This window comes from Pimephales promelas, chromosome 4 (genome assembly GCF_988280905.1).
Source record: "Pimephales promelas chromosome 4, fPimPro1.hap1.1, whole genome shotgun sequence".
NCBI classification, from domain to species: domain Eukaryota; kingdom Metazoa; phylum Chordata; class Actinopteri; order Cypriniformes; family Leuciscidae; genus Pimephales; species Pimephales promelas.
Genome location: NC_142772.1, coordinates 3,133,545 through 3,151,876, shown reverse-complemented (window position 1 = coordinate 3,151,876; position 18,332 = coordinate 3,133,545). Strand labels below are relative to the sequence as shown.

Genomic DNA, 18,332 nt, shown 5'->3' with positions numbered 1-18,332 from the left:
TCCTTAAAAGTTACACTGTAAAAAAATATTGATGGTTTAACTTAAAAAAGTACCTGGTTGCCTTAAAATTTTAAGTTCATTGAACTTGGAAAAGTGAGTTAATACAATGAAGGAGATTAATTTAATCATCAGAAACTCAAAATTATACACTGTAAAAATGAATATGCTTTATCTAATCAAAAAAATTATGGCAACAGATTACAAGCAATATTATTTATTAAATTGAACAAATTAGAGTAATAGTTAATCAAATTAACATTCTAATTAATTCTAATTTGTACAATTTAATTAATAATATTGCTTGTAATATGTTGCCACAATTTTATTGATTAGATAAAGCATATTATTTTTTTCAGTGTATGTTATCTGAACTAAATAAATTATTTAAGTTGATTTGACAAAAGAAAATATGTTGTGATTACTAAACTGTAAAAAAAAAATATTGTTGGTTTAACTTAAAAAAGTAAGTAACCTGGGTTGCCTTAAAATTGAAGTTGATTGAACTGGAAAAAGTGAGTTAATGCAATGAAGGAGATTAATTTAATCATCAGAAACTCAAAATAATACGTTATCTCAACTAAATAAATTATTATAAAGTTGATTTGACAAAAGAAAATATTTTGTGATAACAAATCTTGAAAATATTTTTTTACAGTGTAACCATTTAAAATGAGTAAAGTTTACATATCTCGCTAACAGACAGACGTCAAAGATTGATTGAGAACTCTTTATTTTATATTGCCAACATTGAAGACACCTGATGTTAACAAGCAGAATCACGGAAGGAGAAAACCATAATTTTAAAATAAACACCGATCACCATAATGGTGACTTAAATTTATGGGGGTTTTTTTTTTGGTTGTTGTTGTAAGTTTTACTCATTTTATAAATGGTTAACCTTTAAGGAATTAATTTGTTTAATTATTACTCAATTCTAATTTGTTAAATTTAATTAACAATATTGCTTGTAATCTGTTTTTTTTTTTGATTAGATAAAGCATGTTTATTTTTACAGTGTATAACCTGCATTAGTTTGATTTTCTTTTATGAATATTCTAAAATTCATTAAGTTTTCAAATGATCTAAAGTTTAGAAAGCAAGGTACATTCCATTCATTATCACATAAACTAAACTGATATGCATATGAACATGAAACTTTAGATGCACATCATACAAAATGTGTTTCCCAAATCGATCACTATACATTATGATTTATTTATTTGAATTATTATTTAAATATAGGTTATCTGGTGTATGTAACAGTATTTGATTTTTCTGTAACACTTTACAATAAGGTCCCATTCGTTAATCCGTTTACAAAATACTTATTAACTAACTTACAAATACAACTATTAATTGTTAAGTCACGTCTGCTCAGGTCCATTAACTAACATTGACAGATACAACTTTGTAGTGTTACAGATTTTTCAAATAAACTACACAGGCATGAGGTCACATGATTGAGTGTTTCCACCCTCTGAAGTCCCATTCCAGGGCCATGTGGTTAATATATCTCTCCGCCGGTGTGTGTAGTGTGCTCTTTATGAGAAGTCTTATCTGTCCGGGGGTCGTAAACTGGGGAGAGGAAACAGACTAGTCAATAAGGCCCGTTGTTTATGTCAAAGTAAGAATGTTTTTGTGGACAATACACATAATTCTCACTCCCTCGCTGACAATACACATCAGTCTCTTTATAGTATAGTCACACTTGTGTTTATTGGCATTTGTGTCAATGAGTGTGTAACAAAACACTAAGAGCTACCAAAAATCTGCTCCTTGTAAAAAAACAGATCTTGTTGGCTCATATGTGAAAATATGAAAACACGTATTGTCAATTGTGAATGTATTTTGTCCCCCAATTATGTTTGCATTTAAACCACAATGATTTTTATTGGTATACTCTATCCATATCTACACTGTAAAAATGAATATGCTTTATCTAATCAATAGAATTGTGGCAACAGATTACAAGCAATATTATTCATTAAATTTAACAAATTAGAATTGAGTAATAATTCATCAAATTAAAAGTTAACCATTTAAAATGAGTAAAGTTCACACCAAAAAAATTAACAAAAATATCTCACTAACAGAACTGATGAAGACACCTGATGTTAACAAGTAGAATCACTGAAGGTGGTGATGGTTAACTTTTAAGGAATTAATTTGATTAATTATTACTCAATTCTAATTTGTTAAATTTAATTAATAATATTGCTTGTAATCTGTTGCCACAATTATTTTTGATTAGATACAGCATATTAATTTTTACAGTGTATTTAAATACCTACTGTTTGTTTGTTTGTCTGTTATCAATTAAAGGTGAAGTGTGTAATTTCTGCACCATTAGAGTCCCCGAATGAAATAGTCAATTGCCAATGTTGGCAAACAGAAAAATGTTGTGTTTTTTTAAAATACACACTTCCCCTTTAAGACTGGGCTCTATGTTATTTAAATTAGATGAGTTTGAGAGCACATGTGTTTACACTTTATATACTGTAGCTGTATTTTATCATTTGACTAGTATCAAAGTTACATAAATGTAATCAAGCTACATTTTTTTGAGTACTCTGTGGACTTTTGTATATGTTAGCAAGACCTTAATCTTCTTTTTTATGAGAACAATGGTTATCGAAGATGATCTGTGCTGGTTGCTTGCATGCATGTTATCTGATGAGAGAATGAGAGCATGGAAGACTAAGCATGTGTGTGTGTATAGGGTGCTCTGCCCCAACTCCACAGTTCTGAAGGGGTGTCTTTTACTTCCTGGTTGGTGACAGTCAAAATGTTCTCTTTAACCCCCGTTATCTCTTGTGACAAAAAAAAAAGAAAAAAAGTGGGGCAGCAACAGTCTTTTACAACTGCATACTTGGTGCTACCGCACTTGCCTGTGCTCTTGCTGCCGGCCCGAAGCTGCTGTAAGCGATGTTAGCCGTCTTACTCTTTTCTTGTCTTTAAAGCTATCTATTTCGTATTCTATAATTGGCTGAGCTGCTCTCAAAAAACTGAAATGTGCCCTCATCCTTTCTTCGAGTCATTTTTTAATATTTTATTTTTATTGAGTGATTATCAGAGGGGTCCAAGACCCCAGGACTTTCGTCGCACTTGAACTACGAATACAAAAAAAAATAAAAAATGTAATGGATTCGAGGGGTTTTGTGGTCGAAATTTAAAAAAGTAACGAATCCTTCCCTCGCGGGTCAATTTGACCCCCATAGGAATGAATGGAATGTAAGGAATGTTTTAGAAAAAATTCTAACTAAAAATGCTAAAACTTTACCAAATAAATATTTTGTAATGTCTACATGTGTATCTGAATGCATACTGAATAGAAATGACTTTAGGACCTAGCGGAACCATTTTCTCCATAAAGCCATCTAGTGGCAAGAGTTATGAAATATCATGTTATACTATTTTTTTCCTCCCAATGTAAGATATTTTGAGCTGAATTAAAAGGGTTATGCATCAAATTGTGAGTAATTTTGATTTTTTTTTATTATTTATTGATCAAATCTAGTCATTTAAAGGAAAATAAATAAATTGGTAAATAGCCACACAAAAAAAACACAAATATTATCAAAATTCAAAAAACAAAAAAGTATAATTTTAGGGTCATTTTGACCCACGAGGGAAAGATGTGTTGCAAAGTGCGAGGGAAGGATGAGATTTAACCAACGCATTTTCATCCTAGGGCGTCATATAGTGACGCTTTTGAAATTTTGTCTAAATCCATCGCACATGCACCCTTTAGCGTCAATAAAACACTCACAGAGCTTTGTTCGGTTATGGGTAGGTTTAGGTTTGGGGTAGGGTTAGGGTTAGACCACTAGGAGGCGCCTTCTGGTCTCATATTGACGCTAAAGCCAAGTTCACACTACAGGATTTTAAGCCCGATTTATGCCCGATTTGCAAATCGTTGAGCTCGCCGACAGGTCAGGGTGTTATAGCGTGCAAATCGTGGGGGATTAGCGGACGATGAACGCTTGCCAAACTACAGTATGAAAGAGCCAACAACGCAGCGAAAGCGCTCGCAGACGCGTCGCCGAGCCCAGAAAAATATCTAGCCTGCTAGATATCCAGAGCCGTCGCGCGACTCAACCTCAGTGATGCCATGTGTACAGCCAATCATAGCAAAGCATGGGTTGAGGATCTTAGTTTTTCTTTTTAGAGCAGATCGTCGCGCAAAAAGTGTGCAGCACTAGTTTCTGTCTGACGTCCATATTCGCGTGTTGTGTTCTCTTCTTCGCTGGGTATTGGCGCAATATTTATTTATTTATTGCGTGTTTTTTCGTGACAAAACGTGTTTTGTAGACAAGATAGAATCGTTGGGTGACAGAGTTGTTGTCAACTCGTTATTTATTTGATTATTTTCAGGATTTAGACCGTACCATAATACTGAAACAGCTCTCATTGAGTCACAAATGATTTGCTCTCATCATCCGATCGCGGTTGTATCTCTATGTAGTGCGTTGTCAACTCGTGTAGTGAGTTACCTCCTGTTGTGGATCAATCACGTTGAGTTGTGTGGTGTGAACAGTTCAACAACTTGAACACTCCTGATTTCACTGAGAGCAAGTCATGTAGTGTGAACCGCACAGTTCAGCCCGACGTTTCAAAATCATGTAGTGTGAACAGGGGTTAAAGGGTGCGTTGGATGTAGACGAAATGTCAAAAGCGTCAGTAAAATGACGCCTTGGGATGCGCATTTACACTCTTAAAGGGTTAGTTCACCCAAAAATGAAAATTCTGTCAGTATTTACTCACCCTCATGTTATTCCAACCCCGTAAGACCTTCGTTCATCTTCGGAACACAAATTAAGATATTTAAGATATTAAGATCGCTCCTGTATACTAGTCCATAGGCTTCTTGAGGGAATGACTCTTGCTGGCATCGAATAGTCATTAAAGACATCGTTAAAATAGTCCAAGTGACTACAGGGGCTCAATTTTAACTTTATCAAACGACGAGAATACTTTCGTGCGCAAAAACAAACAAAAATAACGACTTTATTTCAACTATTCACTTCCTTCTCCATGAGCCTGTAAGTCCGTTAACGTAGTGTGATAGCGTAAAGCTACGTCACACGAAGGCTCACTATTGGCCGACGCTGGTCATGTGTGTGTGATGCGTGTGACGTACAATAACAGAAGCTTACGCTATTAAACTAGTAACCTGACTCGCGCAGAGGGAGAAATAAACGAATAGTTGAAATAAAGTCGTTGTTTTTGCGCACAAAAGTGTTCTCGTCGTTTGATAAACTTAAGATTGAGCCCCTGTAGTCACTTGGACTGTTTTAACGATGTCTTTGATGACTTTTCGATGCCAGCAAGAGTCATTCCCTCAAGAAGCCTATGGACTAGTATGCAGGAGCGATCTTAATATCTTAAATATCTTAATTTGTGTTGCGAAGATGAACGAAGGTCTTACAGGGTTGGAACAACATGAGGGTGAGTAAATACTGACAGAATTTTCATTTTTGGGTGAACTATCCCTTTAATGTCTGCTAAACCCAAACACGCAAACTCTATGACGAGCAGAGAAGAGCCTCTTTTCTAGAGCTTTCGAACCACTTCTGGACACCCAGATCTGTCTGGGATGAGAAATGGCTTACAGCAGCTTTAGCAACCTCTCTGAAAAAAACGTTATCCCCCCCATTTGCTTTCCCCCAAGTCCGTGGGCTTGCTCTCGAATCTCCCTTCCCTAACCCCCTGATCTGGAGCACATCCCTCCTGGGTTTAAAGCGTGTGGGGCTGATTGGGGGGCGCAGTGTCAGTGTGCCAATCTCTGTGTCACTCCAGGTTACGGGCTGGTGGTTCAGGAGGAACTAGTCTCGCCCGCCTCCATGCAGTACAGTCTACCTTCGCCACTGGGCAATGAGCCCTACTGGCAGGAAGTGTCGAGCATGGAGTGTGCGCCAATCGCCACCACCGAAGAGGACACACTCATGGAGATGTCTGAGGTACAGGTTTGGCCCTCAGGCAATAGTCCTTCCATTGTGACGGTCGAGGATTCGTCACTGGAGTGCAGCAACGCTGACGACCTGGGCCACTCGAGGAGCGGGACTCCCGGTGGAAACGGACCCGAGGGACTCGCCACTCCGAGAGGGTTGAGCGGATCCATCGAGCTCCTCGAGGATCAGTCCATCGGGGCGGATTCAGATTACAGTGCCGCTGGGATGCTGTGTCTGAGCGAAGGGGTCAACATCAATGCTCTGGACAGAGGTCAGGGGTTGGAGAGGTCAGAAGGGGCTGTTGGGCAAGAAGTCAACAACGTTAATGACGCTTCCAATGGAGGGTTGGGAGAAGGAGGAGGTGACGGCACAAACTTAGAAGATAGCGTATCTCTCATTTCAGGGCAACAGCGAATTTATGCTCGAGTGAGTGAGTCACCTGGGCTGAGAAGACGGGCGGATCATGGGGAGGACAGGTGAGTCGCCCATTACGTTCTTAGTTGCTTTGTGGACCAGCAGGGACTTCAGGTAATCATTTTCAACTCTTAATTCAGAGAATGAGGCTAAACTTGACCAAATGTTATTTTAAATGTGTCGTTCATGGGCTACTAGGGATTTTACTAAAGATTTTCTGTCAAAACGGTGTCGTGGAATGCTAATGATCTCTGCAACGGCAAGTGAATCAATCAAACATAAGCTGGACGACAACTTTATTAGAATCTGTTGCTTTAGTTTCCTATTATCACTGTGAAGCTGCTTTGAAACAATCTACACTGTAAACAATGCTGGGTTGTTACAACCCAAATTTGGGTTAAATATGGACAAACCCAAATGTTGGGTTAAAAATGCAATTAAAAAAATGTACTGTTGAAAGTGAAAGTTGAAGTTGGGGTAAAATTTGAAATTACGTTTTTAACCCAACATTTGGGTTATTTGTCCATATTCTTCCCAAATTTGGGTTAAAACAACTTAGCATTGTTTAGTGTGGATATAAACCTCAGCAAGAATTAGCTTTTTTTTTAACTCTATTTTAAAAGTTATACATGCCCACTTGAAAACTTTGGCCAGATCAAGTCAAGTCACCTTTATTTATATAGCGTTTTTTTTATAGTACAGATTGTTTCAAAGCAGCTTTACAGAGATAACAGGAAAGTAATGCAACAAAGTTTGTTTCTGGAAGACAGTCCAGCTTAAGTAAGTTCAGTGATGGTTCATTTTTGTTGTAAAGTGGTTATTAATTAAGTTTATTTATACCATGGTCTGGGTGAATACTCGATTCTGATTGGCTGCAGGGTGTCCGTTAAAAAGTGATAGAGGACACCTAGTAAAGTAGTTCTGGTGAAACTGCCTGTTTACCATTCGAAATGAATAAATAAATGCGCTGCCTACAACGGCTGTGAGTAACCATAGCAACAGGCAGTCACATGCTCTATCATCTAACGTTAGATATTATAGCCTAATACAACAATGAGCGACTTCGTGCTATTTCTTTTAACATTTATGGAGAATATGGCAACTTTGACGACTGGTATGCTGCTGAAGAAAGAAAAAATGTAAATAAAACGGAGAAAATTACACCGCTGCTGCTCTGCTCCATTGAACTCTATTGGTAACGACGTAACTTGCGACCATAGTTGGATAACGATGCTTTCGGGAAACGCACCCCTGAATGAGACCCTGCGGGAGTTTTACGCAGCTGTCCAGACAACCAAGGCAGGAGAAGGCTGAACGTTACAGCGTTTCAAGCCTAAAGAGCCTGAGGCAAATGACCCTCTCTTTGATCTGATTAATTTATTGCCCTCTATAACGTTAAGCGCAAATCGCTGGAGATCAGAGCTAATTGTTTTCTTATTGTTGTTTGATTAATTGTTTTATGTGTAATAAAAAAAAAACTATGCCTACATTTGTGTTTCATGAAAAAAAAATGCCTTTGTGAACCTGAAGGGATACGAGCTAAGCGGACTATATCTCCGGTTGCTAAATAAACAGTCAGGCAGGCAAGGCAAGTTATTATTTGTAAAAACTAGATTTAGCCTAATTAAAATATAAACTAATGTTTTATTTCGCAAGTGACCATGGTATAAGCGGGTTAATGCCCTCCGAGGTGTCCATTGTCAGGTTTTAATGGACTTCGGCGGAGGCAACCGTCCTCCGCTGCGCGTCGGCCGGTTTACGCCTCGCCGTCGTCCATTAAAACCTGACAATGGACACCTCGTCGGGCATTAACCCTTACATATATATATATAGCCCCTCTGGAGAAAACCATGATGTCATCGTCCAGCTCAGTTCAGTTTTCATACAATGCACTCTAAAAAATGCAGGGTTGTTTCAACCCAAATTTGGGTTAAATATGGACAAACCCAAATGTTGGGTTAAAAATGCAATTTAAAAAATGTACAGTTGAAAGTGAAAGATGAAGTTGGGGTAAAATTTGAAATTACATTTTCAACCCAACATTTGGGTTTGTCCATATTTTACCCAAATTTGGGTTCAAACAACCCAGCATTGTTTATTTAGAGTGTGGTGTCAATGCAGGCAGATCAATAATATTGTTGAATATTAAATTAAATGTAAATTAAATACAGGAAATATATCATGTAAGTTGCCAAGTGCAAAGACCACAAGTGTGAGTATTGAGACAAGCCCCCCAGAACCATCTGTGTTTCTTTGCAGTAGAACAGAAATAAGGCTATTGTCAGGCTTACAGAGTTGTTTTAACCCAAATTTGGGTAAAAAATGGACGAACTCAACTGTTGGGTTAAAAAATGTAACCCAACGGCTCGTTTTGTCCATATTTGACTCAAATTTGACCCAAAACCCTGTCTTTTTTAGAGTGATTACTGCTGACTGCATTTCTGTCTCGTTTTTCAGGTTATGTGGAGGGTCGTTTCTGTCTTACCTGCAGGATCAGGGGTCTCCCGGTTGGCACTCGCCCCCAGATCCGACTCTGAACCGAGTGGGGTCTCTACAATGCTCCCTTCCTAGACAGGCAATCGAGTCTATGATGTCTTCGGTGCACGCCGCAGTGGACTGTGACTCTAAGCTGGCCCAAGAAGCCCTGATTGAGCCGGTGCGGGACATGGGGCATTCGGAGATCATCCACGGGCATTATCAGGGCACTCAACCTTTTGAGAAAGGATTAGGGTTCCCACACAGAACAGCTAACATTCGGGCTTGGGAGGACATGCGTCTAAGAGGACAGGTAAGAGAACTTTTTTGGTTTAGAATGTCACATATCAAGCACATGCTGAATGTTTTTGCTTTGACCTGCAATGATGTGATGGATGAGGCTGACTTCATTGCAAGGCTGTAAACATTGGGGGGGACCAATTTAAAAAAGATTTACAAGATTTTGGTCTCTAAAAATAAAAGGCATGCAGCACGTTTGCCAATAAATGCATTTTGGATTGATCTACCTTCGGAGTTTACACTGAAAACGGGTGAAAAAGACAACTCTTGTACAACTCTGACTGCATTTCAATGACGTCAAGGCTGTAATGTGATTGGCTATCAAGCCTCACGTGATCGGCCTGGCTTTCTTTAATGGTAGAGTTGCAAATGTAAAAAACAACATCTCTGCTTTTACCGCAAAATTCTTCTTGATGAAGCATTTTCAAACCTAATAGTAAGCTGTAGTGACATTGAATCATATTGTATTGTAGTTTTGGCTTGTTTTGTTTGATTTGGTTTAATTGAAACATCAGGCAGAGAACGTACTGTAGAGGAATTGCTTCATTGTTTGTAGTTGATGTACTCTGGATTTAGATTCAACTCTGTGCTCCCTCTTTTAAGGATGAGCCGTATCCATGGAAGCTTGTTTCCGCCACAAAATAAACCATTTTAAAGGATAATTGCGAGTTTTTGTCTCACAATTGCGAGGTAACGTCTCGCGATTGACTTTTTTCCTCAGAATTGAGTTTATATCTCACAATTCTGACATTATAACACGCAATTGCGACTTTATATCATGCAATTCTGACTTTTTATCTCACAATTGCGAGTTAACGTCTCGCGATTCTGACTTTTTTCCTCAAAATTGAGTTTATATCTCACAATTCTAACTTTATAACACACAATTGCGACTTTATATCATGCAATTCTGACTTTTTATCTCACAATTGCAAGTTAACGTCTCGCGTTTCTGACTTTTTTCCTCAGAATTGAGTTTATATCAAACAATTTTGACTTTATAACATGCAATTGCGACTTTATATCTTGCAATTCTGACTTTTTATCTCACAATTGCGAGTTAACGTCTCGCGATTGACTTTTTCCCTCATTATTGAGTTTATAGCTCACAATTCTGACTTTATAACACAATTGTGACTTTATATCATGCAATTCTGACTTTTTATCTTACAATTGCGAGTTAACGTCTCGCGATTCTGACTTTTTTCCTCAGAATTGAGTTTATATCTCACAATTCTGACTATAACATGCAATTACGACTTTATATCATGCAATTCTGACTTTTTTTTCTCACAATTCCGAGTTAACGTCTCGCGATTCTGACTTTTTTCCTCAGAATTGAGTTTATATCTCACAATTCTGACTTTATAACACGCAATTCTGACTTTCTCTCAATTGTGTGTTATAAAGTCAAAATTGCGAGACATAAACATGCAATTCTGAGAGGAAAAAAATCATAATTGCGAGTTTATTTCTCTCAAATCTGACTTTATAACACACAATTGCGACTTCATAACGCGTAATTTTTTCCTTTATAACACAATTGCGACTTTATATCACACATTTCTGAGAGATTACCTTTTTTATTTTTATTCTGTGGTGGAAACAAGCTTCCATATATATCAGTCGTTTTAATACCATGTGACTAGATTGGAAAAACGGTGTGCATAGAGGAGGAACTGGGGGAAATAACATGGAAGAAATGGTAAAACATTACGGTGTGTAGAGTGAAACTCAAGCAGTTGGTGGGAATATTTGACAGCTGTGATTAGTGTCGGTCCGAGTGTATTGTGCTATAAATGCCCTCTGTGACAGACCATATTAGTGACTATTATAAAACAAGCCCAAAGTCACTTAGTAGAATAATTGGCTTTATTCAGTAACATTTTTGCTTACAAAAACATTTATTTCCCTAAGGCTGATGGAACTCGAGTGTGCACAATTGTTTGCACTTGCTTGTGGTGGGTGGCACACACACACACACACATACAGTATACAGCCAGCCCTAAATGGACACACAACCCATTGGTTTCTAAATATAGATCTTGTCTGCTTCTGTCATCTAAAAAGGGCCAATCCTGCTGCAGTGGCGAGGGGACGAATATTATATATGGATTTGAAAGGCATGGACAATAAGGTTAATGGTCTCTCAAAGACTTTTAATGCTATTTCCAGCTCTGAAAATAGTGTTTAAGAAAATGTAACAGTAAATTTGGTATCATTTGCATGAAAAAGGTTTATATTGTAAAGGTTTATGATAACTCTATGCTGCTGATTTCCACACAAAATAAAAATGCATAGTCAGAAATGCATTTTACAATGTACTCTTACTACTCTTCGAAAGTTTGATATTTTTGGATATTTCAGTATAGTCCATATTAGACATTCTAATAATTACAAGTAACTACATGTCACTCTAAAGACTAGTAGTTGACATTTGTCTAAAGAGGACTTTGAATTCTTTCAACATTTGGTTTTGAAAGAAATACATATTTTGCAAGGACACATTAAGTTGATAAAAAGTTCCAGTTAAGAAATATAATGTTACAAACAATTTCTATTTCAAATAACTGTTTATTTCAAATGTATTTTTGAACTTTCTATTCATCAAAGAATCCCGAAAACAAACATTTCCACAAAAATATGAAGCCGCACAACTGTTATCAACACTGATAATAATAAGAAGCAATATTTTCTAAGCATCAAATCAGCATATTAGAATATGTATACAGGAATAAATTTCATTTTACAATATATTACAATATATAGTAATTTAAAGTGTAAAATAATTACTGTTTTTACTGTATTTTTTTAAATAAATGCAGCCTTGGTGAGGTAAAAGACTTCTCTATAATTAAGAGCTTGTATTAAAAACTGATTTTATTGTGAAGTCATGGCCATAAAAAATATTGATGGTTTAACTTAAAAAAGTAAGTAACCTGGTTGCCTTAAAGTTTTAAGTTCATTGAACTGGAAAAAGTGAGTTAATACAATGAAGGAGAATGATTTAATCAACAGAAACTCAAAATTATATGTTATCTGAACTAAATAAATTATTTAAGTTGATTTGACAAAAGAAAAAATGTTGTGATTACTAAACTGTAAAAATATTGTTGGTTTAACTTAAAAAAGTAAGTAACCTGGGTTGCTTTAAAATTTTAAGTTGATTGAACTGGGAAAAAGTGAGTTAATACAATGAAGGAGAATAATTTAATCATCAGAAACTCAAAATAATAAGTTATCTCAACTAAATAAATTATTATAAAGTTGATTTGACAAAAGAAAAAATGTTGTGATTACTACACTGTAAAAAATATTGTTGGTTTAACTTAAAAAAGTAAGTAACCTGGGTTGCCTTAAAATTTTAAGTTGATTGAACTGGGAAAAAGTGAGTTAATACAATGAAGTAGATTAATTTAACCATCAGAAACTCAAAATAATAAGTTATCTCAACTAAATAAATTATTATAAAGTTAATTTGACAAAAGAAAATATGTTGTGATAACAAATCTTGAAAGTAATTTTTACAGTGTGGAAAAAGCTAAATATTACTTTAGGGCATGATCCCACTTGTAAAGTGGGATTTGAAAATATTTTACATTAGAAAAGTTATTTTAAAGTATAAATGCAGAAAAGACACATTTTAAAAATCTTAAAACCCAAACAGTAAGTCTGAGGGACAACCATTTTTATTTTTATTTAATTAAAATTCAAATTTGAAAAAAAAAGTTTGTATTGTGTCTGCAAGCTTAAAACTACATGTAAACCAAAGGAGGAACCTAGTGTGAAAATGCTGTTGTTGAAATGTGTTCACTCACACACTAAGAGCCACAACAAGAAAGTTGTCCTCACATTGTGGGTATTTAAAGCATAACAGATCACATGTGCAATCCGACACTGGAAAGAAGGGAGATGTTTTAGGAAGGTTGAGATAGAGAGAGAGAGAGAGTGCTAAAGCCGACCACATTCCCAACACAGCTGACCGAATGAGGAAATAACCGGAGAAGGAATGGTCTCGCCTGCTTTCTTCAAATGAAAGAGAGGAAGACTGAAAGATAACATCGTTCCCCGTTTCTCTGGACGTCGAGTGTGTTTCTTGACTATGTGGGCTCTGGTGACTGAGCTGCTTTTCAGCTTCGTGTTGTTGGCCTTCATGGTCATCAGCTGCCAGAACGTCCTTCATATCGCCAACAGTTCTGTCCGATCGGTCCTGGCATACATTCACACTCAACTGGACCGTGAGCTGGGTGAGAATGAAGGTGTGTGTGATGAAGAGGAGAACGTCACCACTCGAGTCGTGCGCCGCAGGGTTATACTGAAGGTACTGGCGATCGCTGTGGATGGATGTTTAATACGGAATAGAGCTAGAGCTAGGCTACACTAAAAAAGTGGCTTCAGCTGTTGTAAAATATGCACGCTTGAGTTGTAAATCTAAGGGATTACAATGGTACGTGGGTGCTTGGTTTCAGTTTCATTTGAGTGCAAACACCAGCGGTCTGTAAGAACCACAAATAATTGATACTTTAGAGTGAATATTAAATGGTTAGTTCACCCAAAAATGAAAATTCTGTCAGTATTTACTCACCCTCATGTTGTTCCAACCCTGTAAGACCTTCGTTCATCTTCAGAACACGAATTAAGATATTTTTAATGAAATCTGAGAGCTGGATCACTCCTCCATAGGCTTCTTGAGGGATTGAAACTTGCCGGCCCAGAAAAGTTATTAAAGACATATTGACTACAGTGGCTCAATCTTAAGTTTATCAAACGATGAGAACACTTTTTGTGCGCAAAAAAACACACTAAGGCCCCGTCCACACTACTGCGTTTTCGTTTAAAAACGGAGAATTAAAACGAAAACGATCTCCGTCCACACTAAAACGACTGAAGACGTGGATCACGTGACCATTCACCAACACTGGGCATGCGCGCGCCGGTGTAAACAGTGGTTGGCGAATCAGGGAAAGATACGTCATGACTGATGACACCCAATCATAGAGCAGGGCGTGAGCCTCTGCGCCATCGTTTGTAAACTCCTCCGTTTTGTCTCGTCCACACTAAAACGCCCTCCGGAGATTCAAAACGCAAAACGCAGCTGCAGCGTTTCTAAACTTCTCCGTTTTAGGTCTTCGTTTTTCCCGTTTTAGTGTGGACGGGAGGTGCAAACGTAGCAAAAGGTCTCCGTTTTTAAACGAAAACGCAGTAGTGTGGACGGGGCCTAAGGACCAAATTTTGATTAAAGATTACAAAGCCAAACATTTTTTTGTGTGTGGATTGACTTGAATGGATTAATTGTTCATCACAAAATGATCAATTTAGGTAAACAAAGTAAGTATGGTCAATTTTGAATTCATGGGGACTTTAACGGCGTATGATCTGTTGTTGTACGTCGTTGACCAGCGTCGGCCTACGTGTGACGTAGCTCTACGCAATTACACTACGTTAACTGACTAGACGCTCAAAGAGAAGGAAGTGAATAGTTGAAATAAAGTCGTTATTTATGTTTGGTTTTGCGCACAAAGTGTTCTCGTCGCTTGAGAAACTTAAGATTGAGCCCCTGTAGTCACTTGGACTATTTTAACGATGTCTTTAATAACTTTTCTGGGCTGGCAAGTTTCAATCCCTCGAGAAGCCTATGGACTAGTATGGAGGAGTGATCCAGCTCTCAGATTTAATCAAAAATATCTTAATTCGTGTTCTGAAAAACGTACTGGTTGGAACACAACATGAGGGTTAGTAAATACTGACAGCATTTTCATTTTTGGGTGAACTATCCCTTTAAAAGAGCTTTGTTTTGGTCATTGACACATGTTGAATTCCTACATTACTCATAGACATCTTGCCACGTTTTCACACAGAACGTGTTTTTCCATTCCACTGCGCTACTTTTCCATTGTTTTTTTTCAATGTAAACGCGCACTAGACACACACGTTTTACCGCTGCGCTCGCGTATTCTGCAGCAAGACCTACTCTAAAAACATGGCGTTCAAGTTAAAATTTCTTAAACTCTAGACCTTGCAGCACAATAAAAAATGCTGGGCTGTTTTAACCCATCTTTGGGTCAAATATGCACACAGTAAGCCATTGGGTTAAATGTTTAAATTACATTTTTAACCCAACATTTGGGATTGTCCATATTTGACCCAAATTTGGGTTAAAACAACCCAGCATTTTTGGGGTTTTCCTTTCGCTTCACTGACCTGGAGTTTTTTTTCCATTTCATTGTGCTAATTTCCCATTTTTTGATTCGATTTTCAATGTAAACAGTCTAGACTCTTACCATTGTGCTCACATCTTGTGTGTTGTGTACCAAATCGCCCCCTATATACTCTTAAATAGGTCATGGCCATTTATAGTGGTGTCAAAAACCATTGTGGATGTTATCGAGTCATTCATTTGCCAGATGCTTTTATACAAAGCGACTTACATTGCATTTCAAGGTACACACATTTACATTCTTATCAGTTCTTGCTTTCCCTGTGAATCGAACCCATGACCTTGGCGTTGCAAGCACCAACGCTCTACTGTTTGAGCTAAAGGGAAGGCTTCTATTCAATCACATAATGCACCGTAATAACGAGTGTACACAGCAAGCACAAACTATGTTACTTGATTTTAAATGTACTTATGTATTAAAAGTAAAACGTTCTGATCGATGAACCATGTTTATTCATTTTGCCATTTTAAAAATGAAGATTAGTGGAAGAAGAAACATACAGTATGTATTGAAATAGTGCAAATAGTCAAATGTTTCATTTTATTACTAAAACTTACCAATTATCAATTTCAGCTTCTGATAATTCATAAAAAAATACCACAAAAAGAAAATCACTGTGTTTTTGTATAATGCTTTTGAATGTAGAGAAGTAAAATTTTACCAAAATAAAAATAATTGCATGCTACACGTACTTGAAAAATGTACTTAAGTACAGTAACAAAGTAAAAAATACTATATTAACCTTCTAAAAAATTACTTTTTTTAATTTATAATTTATCTATACTAAAGCCTTTGCTTTTGCACGGGTGGTTTGTAAGTGTTTCATGTTTATACGACACCGTTTACAACTAAAAATGTAATGCGCTTTGGCCGTTCATTTACACGACAGCGGGGTTTTGGGGGCCCGCAAACTGTCGAAAAAAAGAGTTTCGACAAAAAGTGCACGTTTTTGAAAACGATACTGTTATCTTCTCCGTGTAAACTAAACGCGAATTTGTGAAAACTTTTACGTGTTAAGTGTAAAGGCGTGTTTCTTAACAAAGTGACATCACCATCTACAACATTTTGACAATGTTGTCGTCTGTACACTCTAAACAATGCTGGGTTGTTTTAACCCAAATTTGGGTCAAATATGGACAAACCCAAATGTTGGGTTAAAAATGTAATTTAAAGTTTTAACCCAACTTCAACTTTCAACTGTGCATTTTTCAATGACATTTTTAACCCAACATTTATTTGACCCAAATTTGGGTTAAAACAACCCAGCATTTTTTTAGTGTAAGTGAAAAACATGAAGGAAAAAACATTTCCGTTTGTAGTACGTCGTTGTCGTGCGAACGTACACTTCTTTTGTTTTAGATGTAAATTGCAGCCATTTTTACTCAGAATTCCAACTATATATAATGATATGGTTCCTGAGCCTCTGTTTCATATTAATGTGTGCTTCGAAAGGAGCTCAAGATCTCCGGGATTACAATCAAATATGCTGAAAATGTTTATTATAGAGAGAAGAATAATCCCCTTGACAGCACCTTTAAAGGGATAGTTCACTTGAAATTAATTTTTGATATGTTTTATCTTACCTCAAGGGCATCCAAGATGTAGGTGTTTTTGTTTCCACAGTATTTTCAATTTTGACATTTTTCAGTCAAACTGTTGTCTATTAGTCATTTAATGCAGGTATAGGGGGTCCACGTCAAAGAGCATGCACAGAGAAGTCCAAATTATCTGCATTAAATGACTGAGAGATGATTAACCTGCATTATATGACTGATAGACAACAACGGTTTGACCGAAAAATGTCAAAATTGAAACTACTGTACAAACAAAGACACCTACGTCTTGGATGCCCTTGAGGTAAGATAAAACATATCAAAAATTAATTTCAAAGTGAACTATCCCTTTAAGGTGTGAAATGTGGTTCACATAATCATCCAATCAGAGAGAAGGAATAGTGATGCACTGCTTATGAATCATTTTGACCATTTTTTGAAAAACCATACACAGGACTATTGCGAGCGAGTCCGAGTGAAGCACCCAATTATTCGCCCTTTTAAGTTGCTTTTGTCATATCTCACCTAGGGTGATGAGGCAGAGGACCTTCACGGAGAGCAAGTGAGCGAGGAGCAATTTACAGATGAGCATGGCAACATCGTCACCAAAAAGGTCAGCAGTCTCATCCTGCTTTATTCCTGTCATTTACCACTCATTGCCATGTAATATCCATCTCAGTAATCATTTCGATTAGCTTTGCGAATTGAAATGATTCAGTGTTGGGTTTGTTGCTCAACGAGCTGTAGACGGCATTTGAACGCGTCCTGATGTGGCTGTTGTGTCGAAATGTTGCCCTCAATTAAAACCAAATTCTAAGGCAGCATTTCACGTATCCTTCTCGGAGAAGACAATCCCAGAATACTTTCTGACAAATGTAAAAATGTGAAAGAAATCCATCAAAAAATCGAATCGCGTTTTCAACAATACTTTGTGTTTGGCATTCAATTTGTTACAGTACAACTAGTGTTTCTAATACAACATTTTGTTTTATAAATGTACATATTTCTCTCTTCTGATCAACCAATTTATATTGTTTTCTTCTTTTGCTCTTTTGGAAAGTTATAGAAACTCTATTTTGAACTTTTTTCTTTTGCTATTAAAGCAACACTTAATTTTACAGTGTTACACGTAGAGATGCAACGGTACACGGTAAAATCCCGGACCGTTCGGTCAGCCCTGCACGGGACAATCTACCCTCGTGTCCCGCGGGACTTCGGTTTTGCCATAGAGTTCGTGCTGATCCTTTTCCCGTATTTTCCGCACTATAAGGTGCACTTAAAAGCCTTTAATCTTCTCAAAAAACGACAGTGTGCCTTATAATCCGGATCGCCTTATATATGGAATTAGTTAACAACGCTCCGCGTTATTAAATTCGCCCGCGAACTCGCGCTCGTGTCCAGCATATGCCCGCTTTGTCACA

At 37.1% G+C, this 18,332-nt stretch overlaps 1 protein-coding gene across 15 annotated transcripts in view; it reads left to right on the top strand.

Moving 5' to 3' along the window:
- The window catches only part of ank1a (ankyrin 1, erythrocytic a), a 157,675-nt gene that overhangs the window by 125,249 nt on the left and 14,094 nt on the right, over positions 1 to 18,332 (top strand). For 12 of the 15 annotated variants that reach the window (XM_089129824.1, XM_039661689.2, XM_039661687.2 and 9 more), the window contains 3 exons: positions 5,800 to 6,427; positions 8,823 to 9,153; positions 17,441 to 17,524. In XM_089129824.1, coding sequence (XP_088985950.1) covers positions 5,800 to 6,427; positions 8,823 to 9,153; positions 17,441 to 17,524 — 1,043 coding nt within the window. Of the gene's footprint in view, positions 1 to 5,799; positions 6,428 to 8,822; positions 9,154 to 13,030; positions 13,462 to 17,440; positions 17,525 to 18,332 lie in introns of those variants that run through there. The other 3 variants (XM_089129832.1, XM_089129830.1, XM_039661697.2) reach the window with 3 other exon arrangements.